At 39.8% G+C, this 19,605-nt stretch overlaps 3 protein-coding genes across 11 annotated transcripts in view; 2 read left to right on the forward strand and 1 right to left on the reverse strand.

The window, feature by feature from the left end:
• PHF20 (PHD finger protein 20) overlaps positions 1-3,493 on the forward strand; it is a 125,172-nt gene extending 121,679 nt beyond the window's left edge. For all 7 annotated transcript variants that reach the window (XM_079128138.1, XM_079128142.1, XM_079128140.1 and 4 more), the window contains one exon: positions 978-3,493. In XM_079128138.1, coding sequence (XP_078984264.1) covers positions 978-1,120 — 143 coding nt within the window. In that variant the 3' untranslated portion in view covers positions 1,121-3,493. The remainder of the gene's footprint in view (positions 1-977) is intronic.
• Positions 3,494-4,314: 821 nt separating this feature from the next.
• SCAND1 (SCAN domain containing 1) lies at positions 4,315-5,166 on the reverse strand. Its single transcript, XM_079128399.1, has 2 exons — positions 5,103-5,166; positions 4,315-4,997 (listed from the first exon to the last, which is right to left on the reverse strand). The coding sequence occupies exon 2, from the start codon at positions 4,940-4,942 to the stop codon at positions 4,415-4,417; it is 528 nt and encodes a 175-aa protein (XP_078984525.1). The 5' UTR covers positions 4,943-4,997; positions 5,103-5,166; the 3' UTR covers positions 4,315-4,414.
• The window catches only part of CNBD2 (cyclic nucleotide binding domain containing 2), a 59,038-nt gene continuing 44,373 nt past the window's right edge, over positions 4,941-19,605 (forward strand). The window contains exons 1-3 of one of the 3 annotated variants that reach the window (XM_079128200.1): positions 4,941-5,424; positions 7,436-7,489; positions 17,188-17,325. In XM_079128200.1, the coding sequence (XP_078984326.1) occupies positions 5,158-5,424; positions 7,436-7,489; positions 17,188-17,325 (459 nt within the window). In that variant the 5' untranslated portion in view covers positions 4,941-5,157. The other 2 variants (XM_079128201.1, XM_079128202.1) reach the window with 2 other exon arrangements.

The raw sequence follows: 19,605 nt of genomic DNA on the forward strand, positions 1-19,605 counted from the left end.
GGGGTAAGCACAGGGTCTAAGTGGAAGATCTAAGTGGCTCTTGACAAAGGTGTAGGATTCCCAATGGTGTCTCCACCGAAGCCAGATCTTTGTTAAGGACAAGGCAAACATACAGAAATCCCTGCACTCACAAGAAAAATAGCTTTCTAGATGTTGAACCAATTATCAAGTGTATTAGTACCTAGATAACATACATTAAATAATTAAAGGCAGAATATTAGAGTATTTTATGCAGCCAATAATTAGGTATCAATCAAGAAGCAGTAGAAGCAAATCAGAATTGATGGTGATAAAAATAGACCTTTTCCAATTCCTGTAGATTTTTTGGTACTGGGGCACTGAGCCACAGCCCTTTTTATTTTTTGAGACAGGATCTTGTTAAATTGTTCAGAGTCTTGCTAAGTTGCACAGGTTGACTTTGAACTTGTGACCTCCCCGCCTCAGCTTCCTGAGTAGCTGGGATCACAGGTGTGTGCCACCAAGCCTGGCAGAGTGCCACCTTTCTTGACAGGAGGCTAAAAACCAGGCTATTTACAACATGAGAAAACATTAGAAAGAGTGGGCAGTGATACTATGAAAGTGGGTCCTTTAAAGCCTTTTAGACTCTGCACTAACATCATAGCCACTAGCAGTGTGTGGCCATTTAGTTAAAATTTAAAAGTGAACTTTTCAGTTGTACTAGCCTCATTCCAAGTGCTCAGTAGCTGCATATGATAGTGGCTGCTGGTTTGGATAGCAAAGACATAGATCACTTTCATTGTCACAGAGTTCTTTTGGACCATGCTGCTGTAAAGCACTTGAGCTCTGCCCCAAGAGTAATGATTTGTGGGGCAGGTGTTGAAGCAACATTAGCTGAAATGGCCTTCTTCCCTGTCCCTGTGAGTGGTCAGATGGGATAAGGAGCTGAAACTCTTGCTGAGGTTCTTGAAAATCAAGTGTTGGGGCCTCACTGGGTTTTATCTCTCTTCTGCCAACAGTGCTGGAGAGCTGGCTGGACTACACTGGGGAATTGGAGCCCCCAGAGCCATTGGCCAGGCTTCCACAGCTCAAGCATTGCATCAAGCAGCTGCTGACAGACCTGGGCAAGGTGCAGCAGATCGCCCTCTGCTGCTCAACATGAAACTGGGCACCCAAGACTAATAGGGACACAATCCCGGGGCACCTGCAGGAGGAGCTTCACATATTTAAATAAATAAACCTAGCATGCCGAATGCACGTGACACGGACTGACTTCAGGGATCTGGCCAGGAGTGTGATGACATTGGACAAAGAGGCCATTTTGGCTGCTGGATGGCAGGGCACTCTGATCTGGAAGCCTACCAAGAAGGTAGCAAATAGACTCGGGATTCCCTTCTGTGCACATCATTGAATGAAGAGAGTCTTTTTGCACAAACTTCACTTGAAATCGTGCCACTGATGATAAATGGAATGAGAGCCAAAAAAGTTTGTTGGAAACAGTTGTAAATTCAATTTACAGTTTATTTAATTGACTTTTCTGTCAGGTTGGGGCACATGCCAAACCTTTTGATTTCTGCCTGGCATGTTTAGGCAGCAGGTATCATTTTCATTTTCCAGCTTCATGGGAATGTTGGGACTTGACCGTGCTGTGGAGGTTGGGAAGGAGCAGAGGCCTCAACTGCCCTGCTTTCTCCTTAGGACTCTTCACTTTTCTCACCACATCTTTTGCATGACTTCATGGTACCAGGGACAAGTTTTATATGTTTTTCACCTGAGTTGGCTGGGTTTTGGCTTTCACAGAGGCCATACAGCTGAAGGAACTAGAATCTTGCTGTAAAAGAATCTAGGAGGAATTCCAAACTGAAGTAGGCAGGGTCTGGAACCCAAAGGACAGCATTTTCTATCCATTTCTTAATATTGACAGCTTCCCAGTTCTATTTAAAGTCCAAAAAAAAAGTTTCCCCAAATTTTGAACTCTTCACTGTAAAGATTTGTTACAAAGAATGCGGTTTGGGGAATTACCTTATTTTATATCTTGGTCAACAAACTTCAGATTCTATATGTATCACTTTTCTCCTTCCCTGAATGGTATGTTCAGTAGTTGGCATTTTCAGAATTGTTAATATACTTTAACACTTTAAATTTCCTGTTTATATTACTCTGTGAGGTCAAGTGATTATGCTGCTTAAGGTCCAGGTACAATTTATTTGTACCTTTTGAAACAATATTTGTTACTTTTGCAGGTTACAGTTCCACATGTAATTGCTGTATTTTGTTTTATTGGACAAAGTTAAAATGTTCCATGCTTTGAGGAATGACCTGTTTCACTAGTTTTTTAATCACTAAAGGCAGAAATCAAAGCACAGCTGTCCATTAACACTCACAAGTTAATTATGGGTTTATAAATCTGTAATGTTATATGCTGCAACTATTTACTATGTAAACGTGAAAGCCAATATCTCAATAGCAATGGCAGTATCTCCAGCAACCGTTGGAATGGTTGGGCTTTAAGACACAGGTCATTGTGGTCATGAATTCAGGCCTCTGGACTAAGATGTTTCAGGGAATGCCCTATAAGGTGATTTATCCATCACTTGGTAAAAAATGAATTATAGGACAAATTGACCTGTATAGCTGATCCATGTGGCTGTAACATCTGTAATGAAGCTGACACAATTCCTCTACAATAGGCTGTTTCGCACTGCATTAGTGTTTCTGGTGTGGGAAGAAATGGCTCAGGGTTTGTGTGGCATTTGTGTTCTGGATAATTTAACAGACAGCTGCACTTTTAAGATTTGTGTGATGCTTGTCTGAAAAGGAAAGAAACAGGATGATTTTCTATAGCCACAACTGTGAGGCATGACAATTGTTGTGTTATTACTGATTTTTCTGAAACTACATTTGAGTTCATTACATCTGGGGAAGCTGTACTTTTTAAAGGTAGTCAATTTAATGTCTTGGTCAAAGATGGAAGCTGAACCTGAATTATCCTAATTTTGTCAAGTGGCCATTACTGGATTTATCATTTAGGTTTTGTAAAATAATCCTGTTTTGCTCATTGTGACTTTTGTTCTTAGGGAAGCAGGGAAGACTCCCTCAAGTTCTGATAACCTCAGTGTGCTTCCCTAATTTAAAGCCATGTTGAGGGGCTCCATTCCCAATTCCTGGGTCAAGGTGAATTAACCCCAAGTTGGAGCACTGGAAACTGTTAATTGCAAACATTGCTGATACCATTTAGAAATATGTGCACTACCTAAGTTTTGTCTATTGAGAAAAACTATCCACCTATAAAAAAACTGCCTTGACAAAAACAGTTCTGGTTTGACTAATCATTTTGCTTAATTGATGAGTGTATACAAGGTGGATTCTCAATGAGCCAACATTGCACTGTGGATACATATCTATGTTTACGCGCTAGTAGAACAGAAGGCGCTGTATATAGAAATGTTGCTTTGAAGCAATATTTGCAAAACATGCAAACTTCTGTATCTGTATTTGGAAAAAATAAAACAGGTTCTTGTTGCTGTTTCAGTCACATATTAATTACAAAGTTCTTTTTCTTATTTTTAATATGTATTATTTAATCTCTTATAACTTTTTCTTTGCAGTACTAGGGATTGAACCCAAGAGCGCTACATCCCCAGTCTTGCTGAGGGTCTAAGCTGCCGAGCCTGGCCCTGAATTTGCCTCAACCTCCTAAATTGTGGGAATGACGTGGGTCAGTTCTTAACTCCTACCAGAGGCCTAAATTTTGACAAGGAAGGAGATAAGCAAGTCCAATGGCATAAACCTTAGCTCACAAACCAGACCTAGTCTCTCTCTGTAAGGTAAAGCAATAAATAAAACACTTCACATGAAAGTAACCTAAAACTTGGGAAACTTATGCCTAAAATGCAGGTGGAGCAAGTTGGTAAGTTGTTTTGGTACAGAGGTAGCCAGTGAAGTGCGCATGTAAATAAGAGTCAGCTATTTTGCCTGCAAAATCCCACAACCATGATGTATCCCTATCTATCTTTTCAGGTAGGAAAGAAAACTCAGATTCTAGCCAGTAAGAGGCAAAGGAGGAATGGAACTGCTGAAATCTTCATCAGACAGCCTTCCACCAAACAAAGGAAACCCAAGAGTGTTCTTGGGAGTCCAGAAGAAAAACTTCACAGATGAGGTGGAGGAATGGCCCAGGTCTAGCCAACATTTAAGGATCTCACAATAGGCAGCGAAAGCCCAGGGAACAGCAAAGGCTTTATTCTCATGGGCTTCCAGCTTCCTTTCGCCATCACCCAGAAAGGAGGTAGAAAATAAACTCAGTAAAATAAACCGAATAAAGGACGAACGAAACAGACACAGCAAAGCCACGGGAGCTGTCAAAACTCGTTTTTCATTAACATGGGGTGGGGTGCCAGGCTCTGACCCCAGACCCATTATGGCCCCAGTCTAAGAAAGTGCTCAGCCTCGTCGCTCAGCCGGTGATGCGCACGTCCGCGCGGCGTCTAGGCCGCCGGGCCCGCGCCGCCTCAGGTAGAATGGCCAGTAGCTGCTCCTGCACCAGCATCTCCACCATCTGCTCCTTTGTGCGGATGTCGGGCCGCAGCCATTGGCGAGAGAGCTCCCGTAGCTGCCGGAACGCCTCCCGGGGGCCAGCCGCGTCCTGGTAGCGGAACTGCCGAAAACGCTGGCGGAACGTCTCGGGGCCGGGCCGGGAGCCACCCGGACCTGCGGGGAGGCGCGGGGCGGCTTCGGCTTGAGGCCCAGAACCTAGGGGTGCGGGTCCCACAGGCAGCTCCGCGGCCGCCAAAGGCATAGGATTCACTTCGGGGATCGCGACGTTGGCGCTGGGGTGCTCAGGGGCAGGCGGAGAGGACTCTGAAATCCAGGAGCCCGCAGCGTTGGGTTCAGGGTCTAAGTTCGGGCCGGCTCCTTCCTGCTGCTCGGGCGGCGCTGCCGCTGGGTTCCCTGTGGCTGCTAAGCTCGGCTCGGTCGCCGCCATGACTTCAGCTCTCCGCGTCACTCTTTGTCCAGCAGCTGTGGGGTCAGCACTGCGTCTGCGCGGGGTTGGAGTGCAGGAGATGTTTCTCGCTAAAGAGCAGAGCCCGCACCACCCTTCCTGGAGGCGGACGCGGGACCCACCAAAGCCTCGCCGAGCTTACCTGCACCGGCGAAGCAGCCGGAGCGACCGGAAGTGGGAGTCTCCCTGGCTTCTCTATGATTAGGTCAGCGCAAGAGCACCCGGAAGCCGACTTTTGGCTTCCGGAAGCGACGCCTCCTAGCGTTGAGCGGTCGCATCAGGAGGTCGCTGAGACCGGAGTGTGGCCGGCGGATCTCAGCCTACAGGGGAACTCTTTAGGTGATGGCGCCTCGGAGCTCCAGTCCGAGTCAGAGTCGGTGTCGGCTTCGGTGTCTGTGTCCGAGCATGAGTTGGAATGGAAGTCGGAGTCGGAGCCCAAAATCCAAGAGAAACTTCAAGTCCCGGTATTTAGCGAGAAAACTAACACTCTTTCGCTCTCTCACTGTCCTTCCTAGGAAAATTTAAATTACATATATGGTTTACAGTATAATTTTGTTGAGCAGCTCTGGGCTGAAGTGTTGAAGTCAGGCTGGCTTGGAATTTCCCTTGCAGGTTTCTTTCCCTTATCGCCCCTGGCAATAATGATACCTGCAGATGCAGGTAGTAGTGTGCAGCCCTGACAGTCCTTTGGTAAATATTTCTGTTTGACAGCTGATTCATAAACAGGTTTTGTATCTCCATTTTACAGAAAGAGAAACCGAGATCCAGAAATGGATAAAGACCCCATATGACCTTTGCTGCCCCTTTGAGCTCGGCGCAGGATGGACTGGAGTATTTAACAAGGATCAACACACACACTGGTCCTTATGCAAAACTTGCCCTCCTGTAGGACGTCTCCTTTGAATGGGTAGAAGTAGATCCAGTGGAATACATTTCAAACTCTTGAAAGTCATTACAGTGGGTCTTCAATGGTGTGTAGTGCTGACCTGTAGATCTTGGGAGATTTCCTTCCTTCCTTCCTCCCTCCCTCCCTCCCTCCCTCCCTCCTTCCTTCCTTCCTTCTCTCTTTCTTTCTTCTTTCTTTCTTTCCTTTTCTTTCTTTTCCTTCCTTCCTCCCTCCCTCCCTCACACTGGACCCACATTCCTGCTGGTCAGCAGCTGAAACTGAGTAGAGATTTCTCCCTTTAGACAAAATAATCAGTCCTGCCACTATGTACTGTTCCCTGAAACAAAGTTATTTGTATTACAATTGCTCTCAAGGGGTTTTCCTTAGAGTTGATATTTTTCTCTATTTTCTTTTCAGAGGTGGAAAAATGGGCCTAGTGTTTGTTATACCTACTAGCTTCAAACCTTCTCCTGCCTAGCCCCTTTGCAGTTGGGTTGCCACCCTGAGGGAACCAACAATCCCATTTCCTATGTACCCACAGGCAGATTCCAGCACAAAAGGAGCACACCAAACTGCTGCAAGGGCGAGGGGTCTTAAAAGTCTTCATTGGGGAAGGGACCCTTTGAGTTGAGACTCAAGAAGAAAAAGGGTGGAATTTGGGGTCATCTGAAGAAGTCACTGCTATACAAAGGGATATAGTGAGTGGGAACAAAATTTTGTGCAAACTACAGGCTAGATGGAGTGATTAGGATCCAGAGAAGGGACAAGATGCTGTTGGAAGGTTGGTGGGAGGGTAAGTCATAAAGGTCGTAGAGTTCCATATTTAAAACTTTGTCCTCCTCCCCTTGGAAAAGAGAATAAAATCTCATGGTACTTGGAATCATGAATTTTGGAATGTCACATCTCTAGTCCATTTCTTCCATCCTTATTGGAATCATGGAATATTAGAGGAGGGATCTTAGAGATCTATTTAAAAAATGGACTGTTAGAATGTAAGGCTGTTAGAAATTGAAAAATCCAGGGGCTGGAGTTGTTGCTCAGTGGTAGAGCCCTTGCCTAGCATGTGTGAGGCACTTGGTTTGATTCTCAGCATTGCATATAAATAAATGAATAAAATAAAGGTCTGTCAACATCTAAAAAAAATTATAAAAAAGAAAAATCCAGCTCAGTTGTCTTAAACCTTTATAGGTTGCCCAGAATCAGAAAAGAATTATAATACTTCTTCCTAGAAAAGAGATGCAATTATATGCTTCCACATACAATTTCAAGTAATTTACATATATCCTTGAATCTACCCAGAGGCCCCAGGTTAAGTTTAAAATACAAATTTATAACTGGGCGCAGTGGCGCATGACTGTAATCACAGCAGCTTGAGAGGCTGAGGCAGGAGGATTATGAGTTCAGAGCCAGCCTCAGCAACTTAGTGAGGCCTTAAGCAATTCAGCAAGACCCTGTCTCTAAATAAAATATTAAAATAGGCCGGAGATGTGTCTCAGTGGTTGAGTGCCTCTGGGTTCAATTTCTGCTACAAAAACAAAAACAAACCAAAAAACCCAACCTATTTGTATATCTTCTATTCTGTTTTGCAGATTAAGAAGTCAGCATACCAAAAGGTGAAGAACTGGTCCCAAATCAAATATCTAGTAAGTGGTTCCATGAGGACAGAAATCATTTGACTTCTTATCTTTTTCTCTCTTTTTTTTTTTTTTTAGTTTTTGATGGATCTTTATTTTATATTTTTGTGGTGCTGAGGATCGAACCCAGTACTTCATGCATGCTAGGCAAGCACTCTACCACTGAGCCACAACCCCCGCCCTTATCCTTTTCTTAAAATATATTTTTCAGTTGTTGATCGACCTTTATTTTACTTATTTATTTATATGTGGTGCTGAGAATCAAACCCAGTACCTCAAACATGTGAAGCACGCTACCACTGAGCTACAACCCCAGCCCTATCATATCCTTTTTATTATCTTTAGATTGAGAGCTCTCTTGGGAAGTGATCATAAATCATTCATCTTGTGTAACTTAGCTTCTGATACAAGGCCTGACTTCCAGTAAACCCTTAGTAAGTATTAATTTAAAAATACAAGAGGACAACATGGAAGGCAAACCATCTCTGGAAGGGAGAAGTCTAACATGATTCATGTCTTAATGATACACTGTTGCTGGGGGATGTGTAAAATAAGCCTGAATACTTTTATAAAAATCTTTTTATTTCAAAATGAGTATAGATTTATAGAAAATAGCAAAAAATGTACAGAGTGCTCTCTTGTATATTCTTCATCCAGTTTTCCCTAATAGTAATGTCTTATAACCGTAGTACAATATTAAAACAGAAATCTGACATAGGTACAATCCACAGACCTTATTATTATGATCGTTCAGTTTTACATGTACTTGTTTTTATATGTGTATGTATTTGTGTGTATAGGTCTATGTAATTTTATTACATATAGATTCATGCAACTATTAACCACAGTCAGTATTAGAACTATTCAATCATCACAGAGATCTTTCATGCTCTTTAAAATTGTACCCATTTTTCTCCCCTTCCCCTCATTGCTAACCACAGACAAACACTAGTCTATTCTCCATCTGTATAATTTTATCATTCAGAAAATTTTTCTGAAAAGATTCATCCTGGTCATTTAATGTATTGATAGCATATTGTTTTTTATTGTTGAGTAGTAATCCATGGTATGAACGTATCAAGGTTTATTTAACCATTCACCTGTTGGAAGTCATTTGGAATATTTCTGATTTAGGGATATTGCAAGTAAAGCTGTTATGAATTACTTTATGATATAGTCTTAGGTAACTATATAATCTTTCAGAGGACAGCTCTGGATAGTCTGTGAATAAAGGAACTAGTATGGGCTCTGACATAGAGTATGCATTTAGTAGTTTTTAAAAATGGTAATAGTTACTAAGAGGTAACACTTACTCAATTGTGTAAGTTATAGTATATGGTATTTTTTTAAAGATGTTTTTAGCTGAGATGGACATACTATCTTTATTTATTTTTTTTATATGGTGCTGAGACTTGAATCCAGTGCCTCACATTTGCTAGGCAAGTGCTCTACCACTGAGCCACAACCCAGTCCAGTATATGGTATTTTTAAAAACTCAAAGGAAGCTGGAGGTATAGCTCAGTGGTAGTGTATTTAGCATGCATAGGCTCTGGGTTCAATCCACAGCACCAAAAATGCACAAGTAAAATTTTGAAAGTCCCAGGCATTGCAATTATTAGCCATTCTTTTTTTAAAAATTGTTTTTAGTTGTAGATGGACATAATATCTTTATTTTATTTATTCATTGTTATGTGGTGCTGAGGATTGAACTCAGTACCTCACACATGCCAGGCAAGCACTCTACCACTGAGCCACAACCCCAGCCTTAGCCATTCTTGAACATCTCTGTGTGATACTTTATTTATTGATGAGAAATTAAGGTCTAAAATATTAACTTTCCCAGGTTCAGCCAATGTATGTTAGGATTTGAAATTCAAACTGGTGAATCTAGAGGAAGCCATGGAAGGACTTGAAACAGGGAAGGGGTGATTTGTTTAAGGAGACTCACTCTGGATAAAGAATACTGCTTTATTGCCAACTACTTAGGTTATTTCTTACTTATTGTTATTAAAATATGACAGTCATCTAGTATTTAAAGTTCTTTCTGTATCTTTGATTACAAATGTGTATTGCTATCAAATTTATTTAGTTTCTGATTTTGAAAAACAAGGGTTCTAATAGCAAGAATTTGACAAGTAAAGCATATGTATGCTTCCTTAAACTGTAGTCCTGAAAGAGGACTGAATTAAAATTTTTTGCTATTTATTGCCACTTTTCTTTTAAAGACTTGTATTTTATTCTTTGATCCTTAGAACAACCTCTTTACTTCACAGATGAACACAATAAAGTTCAGAGAGTAGTACTAGTTAGGACAGAACCAAGGTCCATCAATGAATAAAAGCTGCTCTGCATCCTCTTTGGCATCGATATTATAATTTTTTCAAACCTTTATTTTATTTTTATGTGGTGTTGAGGATTGAACCCAGTGCCTCACACATGCTGGGCAGGTGCTCTACCACTGAGCCACAACCCCATCCCCTATTGTCATGTTTTTGAAAACCATTCTAATAGATGTTTAGTAGTATCTTATTGTGGCTTTAATTTGAATTTTCCCAATAACTAATGCTAATAAGCCATATGCTTATTTGCCATCACTTTATGTTCTTTGGCAAAATGTTTGTTTATATTCTTTGTATTTTTTTTTATTATTGTTATCTTATTGGTGAGAGGTTTTTTTTTTTTAACTTATCCTAATTCCATTTTTTAAAAACTTGTAAAATAAACATAACATTGAAAGTTATCATTTTAACCTTTTTTTTTTTTTTCAGTACTGGAGATTGAACTCAGTACCATTGAGCTACATTCTCAGACCTTTTTTATGTTTTATTTTGAGATAGGTTCTTGCTAAGTTGCATTGCCAAGCATGGCCTGGAACTTGTGATTCTCCTGCCTCAACTTCCCAAGTCTCTGGGATTATAGGCATGTACAGCTATTCCCAGCTCCATTCTAACCATTCTTAAGTATACAGTTCACTGGTATAAAGTACATTCATTTTATGGTACAACTATTATGACCATTCATCCGCAGAACTTTTTCATAATGCCAAACTGAAATTCTATGCCCAGTAAAGAGTAACACTCTATTTTCCCCTTCTGTTAATCCCCGGTAACCACTGTTCTACTTTGTTTTTTTGAATTGACTATTCTTGATCCCTTTTGTAAATGAAGTAATATACTTGCCCATTTGTATCTGGCTTATTTCATTTAGCATAATGTCTGCAAGTTTCATTCATTTTGAATCATTATCAGAATTTTATTCCTTTTTAAGGCTAAAATATTCATATATATGTACATACATATATTTATATATATTCCATTCTTCTGAATTTTGCAGATTGCAGTGTCAAATGTCAAAATTTGGGGCTGTGGTTGTAACTCAGTGGTAGAGCACTTGCTTAGCACGTGTGAGGCACTGGATTTGATCCTGAGCACCACATTAAAAAAAGAAAAAGTAAATGAAATAAAGGTATTGTGTCCATCTACAACTAAAACATTTTAAAAAAAAAACTAAAAAAAAAAGATGTCAAGGAGCTTGGGATTGTAGCTTAGTGGTAGAGTGCTTGCCTATCATGTGATAGGGTTCAATCCTCAGTATCATATAAAAATAAATAAACAAAGGTTTTGTGTCCATCTACAACTAAAGAAAATATTTTTTAAAAAGTTGAACAGACTTTGAAAAAAAAATGTCAGCATATGAAGGATTTGTCCAAAATTAAAAAATTAGTGTTTCCATTTTGTTTATTCATTCACGTTATAAGCATTTTGATATTTTGAATGATACTGCTATGAATATTGTTATATAAATATTTTTTTGAGTGTCTGTTTTTCAGTTAATTTGGGTATATCCCCAGAGGAGGAATTACTGGATCATGTAGTATTTAACTTTTTGAGGAACCACCATACTATTTTCCACAGTGGCTCCCACCATTTTACATTCTCACCATCTATGTGGGAAGTTTCCGGTTTTTCTTCATCCTTGCCAAGAGTTGTTACTTTGCATTATTACTTTTTTTAAATTTTTTTTTTGTTGTAGATGGACATAATATCTTTATTCTTATGTGGTGCTGAGCCCTCTACCACTGAGCTACGGCCCAGCCCTGCATTTTCTTTTTTGGAGCTTAAGTTCTTTTTTTTGCATTATTTTTTTAATGTGAGATATTCAGTATAAAATTTTAAGGTATGTTACCAGTGGACAAGAAATTCAAATTTTCAACAGATTTAGTAATCTATGATTTCATTTATATATACCATATACAAATACCTCATTTCAGGGAGGGCATTGGGGATTTTGGGGAAGGGAAAAGCAGGTTATAAGATGATTAGATAAAAAGATCCCAGGATGTTCTATTCTGCTTTTTTTTTTTTTTTTTTTTTTTTTTAATAATAACAAGTTTAAGAAACTTGCCCTGGTTTTTCTTACTGATTTCATTAAAAAAAATTTTTTTTTAGTTGTAGATTGACAAAATGCCTTTATTTTGTTTATTTTTATATGGTGCTAGGGATCAAACCCAGTGCCTCACACATGATAGGCTAGCATTCTACCACTGAGCTATAGCCTCAACCCCTTACTGATTTCATTTTGATAATTTATTTATCAAATGTGTTTGATCTTGGGATGAAAATGTTTTGATGAGCTGGAGATAACTGGTACAGAGTACTTAATCTAGCTAGACTATTTATAATTAACTCAGTTATTAATAATTCTCATGCCTGATTACCAGTGTAAATTTAGGGACTTAGGTACTTTTGCCTTTTTTTTTTTTTTTTTCCTTTCACTAATTTCTGTTCTGTTGCAAATCTCCTGGTTCCCATTTTTTTTTTTTTTTTTTCCTTAAAAATGCATATAGTGTGGGCTGGGGTTGTAGCTAGGTGATAGAGCATTTACCTATCATGTGTGAGGTACTAGGTCCGATTCTCAGCACTGCATATAAATAAATAAAAGTCTATTAACAACTAAAAAGAATGACTATAGTACAAAATTCAAAAGTCAAAAAAGGGTAATTTTTATACTTCTTTTCTTCCTGCATAATCTAAATTATTATTGTTAGTTCTCTGTTTATTTCTTGTTTGTTTGTTTTGAAACCAGGAATTGAACACAGGGCCACTTAACCACTGAGTCACCTCCCCAGCTTTTGAGACTGGGTCTCCCTAAGTTGCAGAGGCTGGCCTTTAACTTGCCATCCTTTTGCCTTAGCCTCTCAAGCTGCTGAGACTATAGATTTGCTTCACCATACCCAGCTCCTTTTATATTTTTAAATGTGTTTATACATCTGTTTGTTAGTTTAGCAGTTTTGAATGATGTCTTAAGACTTAGAACTATGAAAATTAAAGAGTCAAAGAATCCTTATTCTTTTTCTTTTTCTTTTTCTTTCTTTTTTTCTTTCTTTTTTTTTTTTTTTTTGATACCAGGGATTAAAGTCAGGGTCGCTTAACCACTGAGCCACATCCCAGCTCTTTTTTATATTTTATTTAGAGACAGAATCTCAATGAGTTGCTTAGGGCCTCACCAAATTGCTAAGGCTAGCTTTTTAACTTGCAATCCTCCTGCCTCAGCCTCCCAAGCCACTGGGATTACAGGCCTGTGCCACCATACCCTGCTAAGAATCTGTATTTCTATACAACCTCTTTCCTTTCCTTCTAGACCACCATACTTGTTATCTATATTATTTCTTGGCTCTTTTTTAAAATATATTTTTTTAGTTATAGCTGGACATAGTACCTTTATTTATTTTTAAGTGGTACTGAGGATCGAACCCAGTGCCTCACACATGCCAGGCAAGCGCTCTACCACTGAGCCAGAACTTCAGCCCCTCTTGGCTCCTTTTTAATCATTTATTTCCAACTCCTTCACTTGCTCTTTCAGTCCTGTCTTCTGTTTTCAACAAGGCTTGTAGCCTCCTTTTTGACATTTCTGAAATGTCCTTCACTTCTGAGATGCTTTATTTTTTAAAATACTTGTTTCCTGAACTCTGCCAGTGCCATCTCCTCCAATTTTTTTTTAAATTTTTGTTCTTTGTACTATTGTGTCCTTGCTTTGATCTTGTTCTAACATGTACCAAGCCCTTTAAGTTCTTTGTCGTTCATGATTATCATCTCTTTCATGTTAATTTGTCTTTTTTTTTTTTTTTTTTTTTTTTTTTGGTGTCTTTCATCTGTCATTTGTTTTTCTTATTCCCTGCATACCCCTTCTGCATTTTTTGGAAATATGTTTACATAGATCTGGTGCTATTTCTTTTTTATTATAATTTCTTTTGATAAAATTATTACAGAATCGTAAAGACTCAAAAATACTACAGAGAGGTCTCTGATACTGTTCACCCAATTTTTTTCCAAAATAATATTTTGCACGACTATAGTATAATATCAAAACCAGGAAAATTGACATAGGTGCAATCCACTGACCTTATTTTTATGAGTCCCCAGTTTTGCATGCAGTTGTTTGTGTGTGTGTATATGTGTATGTGTATGTATATGCCTACTACGACTCCTCTTTAGATGCATGCTAGGCAAGTGCTCTACCGTGGAGCAACACCCCCAGAACCTGGGTCTTTCTTCTAGCTGTCTCCACTGCTTTATGTATCCTTCTGTTTCTCTCTTGGTTGGCCAGGGCGCGAGTAGCAGAGAAACCAACTAGGTAGGAATGGCAGATCTGGCGATACATGAAATCAGTTTCCCACTGAGCATACTGTTGCAAAAGCAAATTGAGATGCTATAATCAATTGTCATCTTTAATCTAGAAGAAAAAAATACTTTTGTCCACATCTTCTCTGTCTTTAGAAAGACCTGGAGTCATTTCTGTCACCAAGGTCCTTCGGCTTTTTTGTTTTTTGGTACCAGGGACTGACCCAGAGGCACTTAACCACTGAGCCATATTCCCAACCCCTTTTAAAATTTTATTTTGAGACAAGGTCTCCCTAAACTGCGTAGGACCTTACGAAATTGCTGAGGCTGACTTAGAACTTGAAATCTTCCTGCCTCAACCTCCCGAGCCACTGAGATTACAGGCATGTGCCAACACACACAGCTCCTTCAACATTTGATGCCACATTAGGTTGAGGACTTCCATTTTGCTGAGTTTGCCTTATTATCCTGATTTAACAAGACTTCAGGGACAGTGCTATGCACCCATTCTCCAGGGTCTAGCAAGTTCTTAGTCTCAGAGTAATCCCAAGGCTAAAGTGGATGTTCCTACCCCTAGCTCAGAAACCCACTTTCTGTAAGATGTCTCCAGAACTCTGTCATTTAGCCACTTTGAACCCAGTTGCCCTTGAGTGTGAAGTTAGGATTTAGCTCGCTCACCTTATGGTATTTGTGAGATTAACTGACGTGCCAATGAGTATTTAATAAATATAAGATTCCCAAATTCATTGTCTTTCCATTGTCCTCTCCTCCTTCCAGAATCTCATTATGACATAGTAGATTCTGAGAATGAGTCTTTCTCAGAATGAGGCTTTCAGCAGTTGTTGGTGGGGTATGAGGAGGGGAGAGGAGCTCTTGCCTTGCCATTGAGGGAAGCTGTTTTATTTCTAGTATAATTGGATCCTTGGGGAAAGATTGATTATCTTTCCCTTGAAAGGCAAAGGGATTAATTGTATCATTTGCCAAAACTCAGGAACCATGAGGAGACGTGAGGTGTCTTATACCTGGCAGCTCCTGAAGGAGGAACTGGTAAGGAGGATCAAGGGTCCTTGAGGGAATTCCTGAGAGGAAGATTAAACAAACAGGTATTTTGAGGAAAGAAGGAGATAGGAGGGGCCTTGGATGAGTGGTGGCCACCTTGTACCTTTTGGAGTCACAGCATGGCACAAAGGAAGGTGCTCTAGACTAAGCTCAGAAAGACTAAATTCTGACTACTGCCCTGCAGCCTCCTACCCTCTGGACACTGGGCAAACACCAGGCCACACCATGAGTCCTAGAGTTCTGTTCTATACCCAGTCTTTCTGCTATTTAGGGGCAAAGAGAATAAGACAGGGTGGCAAAGTAAAATAATAGGGTAAGCTGTGGACTTGGGTTTAGAACTCCATTATCTATTAGTCAAGGTTCTTCAGTTGCTTTGCCTTTGTTTTCTCCACTGTAAAAGGCACTGATAATGTTAGGACCTATTGCATAAATTTACTATTGCAGATTAAATGAGCTAATATGTACTAGAATAATGGCTGACAATAGTGAATTGTACTTCATAAATGTAATCTCATTAATAAAGTACCTTTCCCTGTATTTCCTTTGGATATCTAATTTTTAATGAGAATAGAATACATTTGCAGGTAAAGCCCTTCTATTTCTCTTCACTGGTAACCACTTTACTGAATTTGGTGTTCCCATTCCTATTTATATTTTTGTTACTGTATGTGTATATATTCATAAACAACATATAGTATATATAAGCCACTTTTCTAAAAGGACACCATAAATGACATCATAGTTCATTTTTTTCTCACTCAAAATGATTTCAGCTTTATTTACATCAACACACACAGATTTAGTGCTATGTTCAATCCTATGACTGTCCCATAATGGTTGGTCCCTTCCCCTACTGATGGACATTGAATTATTTTCAGCCATTCACTGTTAACAGACAATGCTGCCATGAGCATCCTCATTGTTCTTTCCTTCTACACATATGAGTTTCTCTAAATATGTACATAAAGTGTGTATAATTCCTTGATGATAAAGTATACACATCCTCAACCATATAAAAAATTGCTCTACAACATTGTTATACTATGTTTCCCATTTCTGCAATGATATATGTAAAATAGTATCTTATTATCATTTTAATTTACATTTCCTTTATTTCTAGTGATGTTAAAATCTTTTTCTTTTTGTGTCTGGGGGATTGAACTCAGGAGCACTCAACCACTAAGCCATATCTTCAGCCCTGTTTTGTATTTTATTTAGAGACAGGGACTCACTGAGTTGCTTAGGGCCTCACTTTTGCTGAGGCAGGCTTTGAACTCATGATTCTCCTGCCTCAGCCTCCCAAGCTGCTGGGTTTACAGGTGTGTGCCACTGCACATAGCTATCTTTTCATAATTTATAGGTGATTTGAGTTTTCCTTTGGATTATTCATCGTTTTTGCTCATTTTGCTATTGGATTATTTATATTTGTAGTATTTTAAACAATTCTAGCCCCTGAGGAAACAAAGCAAATATATTCTTTCAGTCTGTAGTTTGTCTTTTCACTTTGTTTATGATGTGCTTATTAACAAGTTAGTAAGCAAGTTTTTTTATTTAGTTATTTGGATTTTTTAATGAAAAATTTCAAATGTAAAACTTGAAAAAAATGCTTACTGATCATCTATTAGAACTCCCAATCAACATTTTGCCATATTGACTTTTTATACGACCCCCCCCACACACACACCAATACTGTCTACAGTTACTTGTGCTCTTTATTTTCTGGATGGAACTAAAAGACTTGATGTTCAGCTAGTAGTGGTGGATGTTTAATACTAACTCTTGGAGTGAGGAATGCCCTGATTTGTAATAGTTGCCAATTTCTGTGGCATAAATATTCTCACCATGTCCAGTTTCAAGCTACCAACATAATTTCAACAGGTTTTCAGACTTCCTTACAATCTAACCATTACTTCAGCACACCATTGCATTTAGTCCTATTAAATTTCATCTTGTTTAGGGCCACCCAGTCTGCTTTTGACCATGGAGAACATATGATTTCTATTGATCTTGTTTGCTTTGTTTCCTCAGGGCCTGTACCAGCTTACCATGGATATCATAGTGATGATCCGAGTGTGTAAGATGTTCCGCCAAGGACTCAGGGGATTCCGAGAATATCAAATCATTGAGTCCTCTCACAGAAAGCACCCTCTCTTCTCCTTCTGGGATGTAAGCAGTTGGCTTAGTAGAATTATTAGAATTTAAGGGGGTCTAATAAATAGCACCCTGCTTCCTAGTCCATGCTCAGAATCAGCTGAGAGAAAAGACAAAGGACAAAGCAGATATGAGATCCAGTAGTCAGCTAATACTATTAAGGACAGCCTTCTGTTGGAGAAGATGGGACTTCTATCATCAAGCAAGAGGATTACCTAATACCCCCAGAATTCGACAGCCTTTCATTCCTCATGGCAGGCAGTGTTGAATGAAGCAGATTCCAGTGCAATGCGCAGAAGCAGAATGTAAACTCAGGAAAGAAAAAGGAAATGATCATGCCCAGTTTCTTCTTCCAGACTTACCAAGGAGTTTGTCCTTCCTTCTCCATAGGTGTATTAACAGTGTTCTACTAATACCCCTCTTTCCATACAGAAAGGAACATAGAAGTGAGGAAGATGTGGTCTGATTCCAATCATGATCATAAGAGCCAAAAGGAATCCAGGAGCCATAACAGAGTCAGGATTTTCCGAATGCCACAAGTTATATACCAAATTTACTTTCTTTTCCATTCCCTCATGAAGGGAACATTTTCAGGGCCATGTTCACTGTGATGACCCTGCTTTCTAGACTTTCTAGAAGCACCCAATTAAAAATATTTTATCCCAATAGTAGATCAGGGGTCTTTTTTTGGCTCAGAAATGGTGACAATTTGGTCACTATTCTGTTAACTTGACCTGCTTCCTCAAAAGTATGTTCATTACTTCTTGGTGTGTTCCCAGGCCTTTAGCATTTTCCCAACTAATACTTAAAAAAGCCTGCTCATTTTCTTCTTGTGTCAAGAGTGACTAGACCCACAATTACTCTCTACTTCTCACATCTAGTCACTCCAAGAAATTTCCCACAATGATTCCTGAAAGGTAGTGGCTAAAGAGGGGAATGGGGAATGGAAGTTGGGCATAGGAAGGTAGCCTTCCATTGGTTTCTAAGGGGCCAGCAGGTGATCTAACTGATGTGTGTGGTGGCTAAGTTAAGAGACAGCAGGAAAGTCAGCACAGTGGCACATGCCTGTAATGCCAGCAACTTGGGAGGATCATAAGTTCAAGGCCAGCCTGGGCAACTTAGCAAGACCCTGTTTCAAAATAAAAAAGGACTGGGGATGTAGCTTACTGGTAGAGCACCCCTGGGTTCAATCCCTAGTACTGGGGTGAGGGAATAGGGGAAGGAAGGAAGGGAGGGAGGGAGGGAAAGAAAGAAAGATAGAAAAAAGTAAGTGAGTAGGGTATACAGTTTATGAGCTGGCTGGAGAGGAAAGATATGCCCCTTCAAAAGACATTCAGGTTTACCTATTTTTAGACATTATTCTGGACAAATCAAACAAATCTGCAGCCACATAATTTGGGCCATTGAGATGGGGAAGAGATGGAATAGAATTATAACCTAATAGACTCATATTTGCTTCCAGGAAAGAAACTGATTCTCACAGTGGCTTGCAGTGGTGAAGCAATGAGCCCTGGAGATTAGGGGGCTCCCCAGGAGTTGCAGGCTGTTGCATGGGGTATTTGGGAGCTAAAGACCCAGATTTAGGCTTGGCGTGAAGCTGAACCTAACCACATTGCCAAGCTTGAGTGGCTTTGGGCTGAGCAGAATGCAAGGGCAGCCTACCAGAGGTCTTATGCCTACCAGAAGTCTTATGACTGTCAGGTGGAGAGCTGGGGAGCTGGAACACAAGGTCAGAGTCAGAGACTGGTTTTCAATAGAGTGTAAACCTGGATATTTTAGAGCATCACCACTTCCTTCAGTAACCTCCCTGTATCTGCATGGATACAAAAATGATAAACTGCAGAGGGGTGGGTGGTGGTAAGGCAGGGATCTGAGTGGAATGTAGGGAATAGCATGAGATATACCCAGAATGAGCTTCCTGGTTTGACCCAGGATGGTGGTCAGGGCCTTGTTTTTTCCCTTTTCCCCTTTCAATTTATTCTCTTCTCTCCATATTTTGTCTTCATCTGTCAGAAGATAGGATTGGATTAGCTCATCCCTGAGATCTCTTACCCTTCTGTCCATGCTCCAGGCAAAGCCTTGGGTTCAGATCTACCTGCAGGTTCAGATCTACTTGCTATGAGGTCCTTGAAAAAGTTCCTTCACTTGCCTCAAGTCCAAAATGGGGCTTTGTCCTAATGACTAAACGAAGTAAGGTAAGAAAGATGTGTCATGCTTGGCTCACTACACTTTTGACAAAGCTTGGCTTCATTTGTTCCTTTTTATCCCTGTTCTTTTTCTATGTATATTTTCTTA

Source organism: Sciurus vulgaris (genome assembly GCF_902686455.1).
Source record: "Sciurus vulgaris genome assembly, chromosome: 2".
Classification (NCBI taxonomy): domain Eukaryota; kingdom Metazoa; phylum Chordata; class Mammalia; order Rodentia; family Sciuridae; genus Sciurus; species Sciurus vulgaris.

Coding starts and splice junctions, on each gene's coding strand:
- SCAND1 (XM_079128399.1), bottom strand. CDS start 4,942: ATGGCGGCGACCGAGCCGAGCTTAGCAGCCACAGGGAACCCAGCGGCA.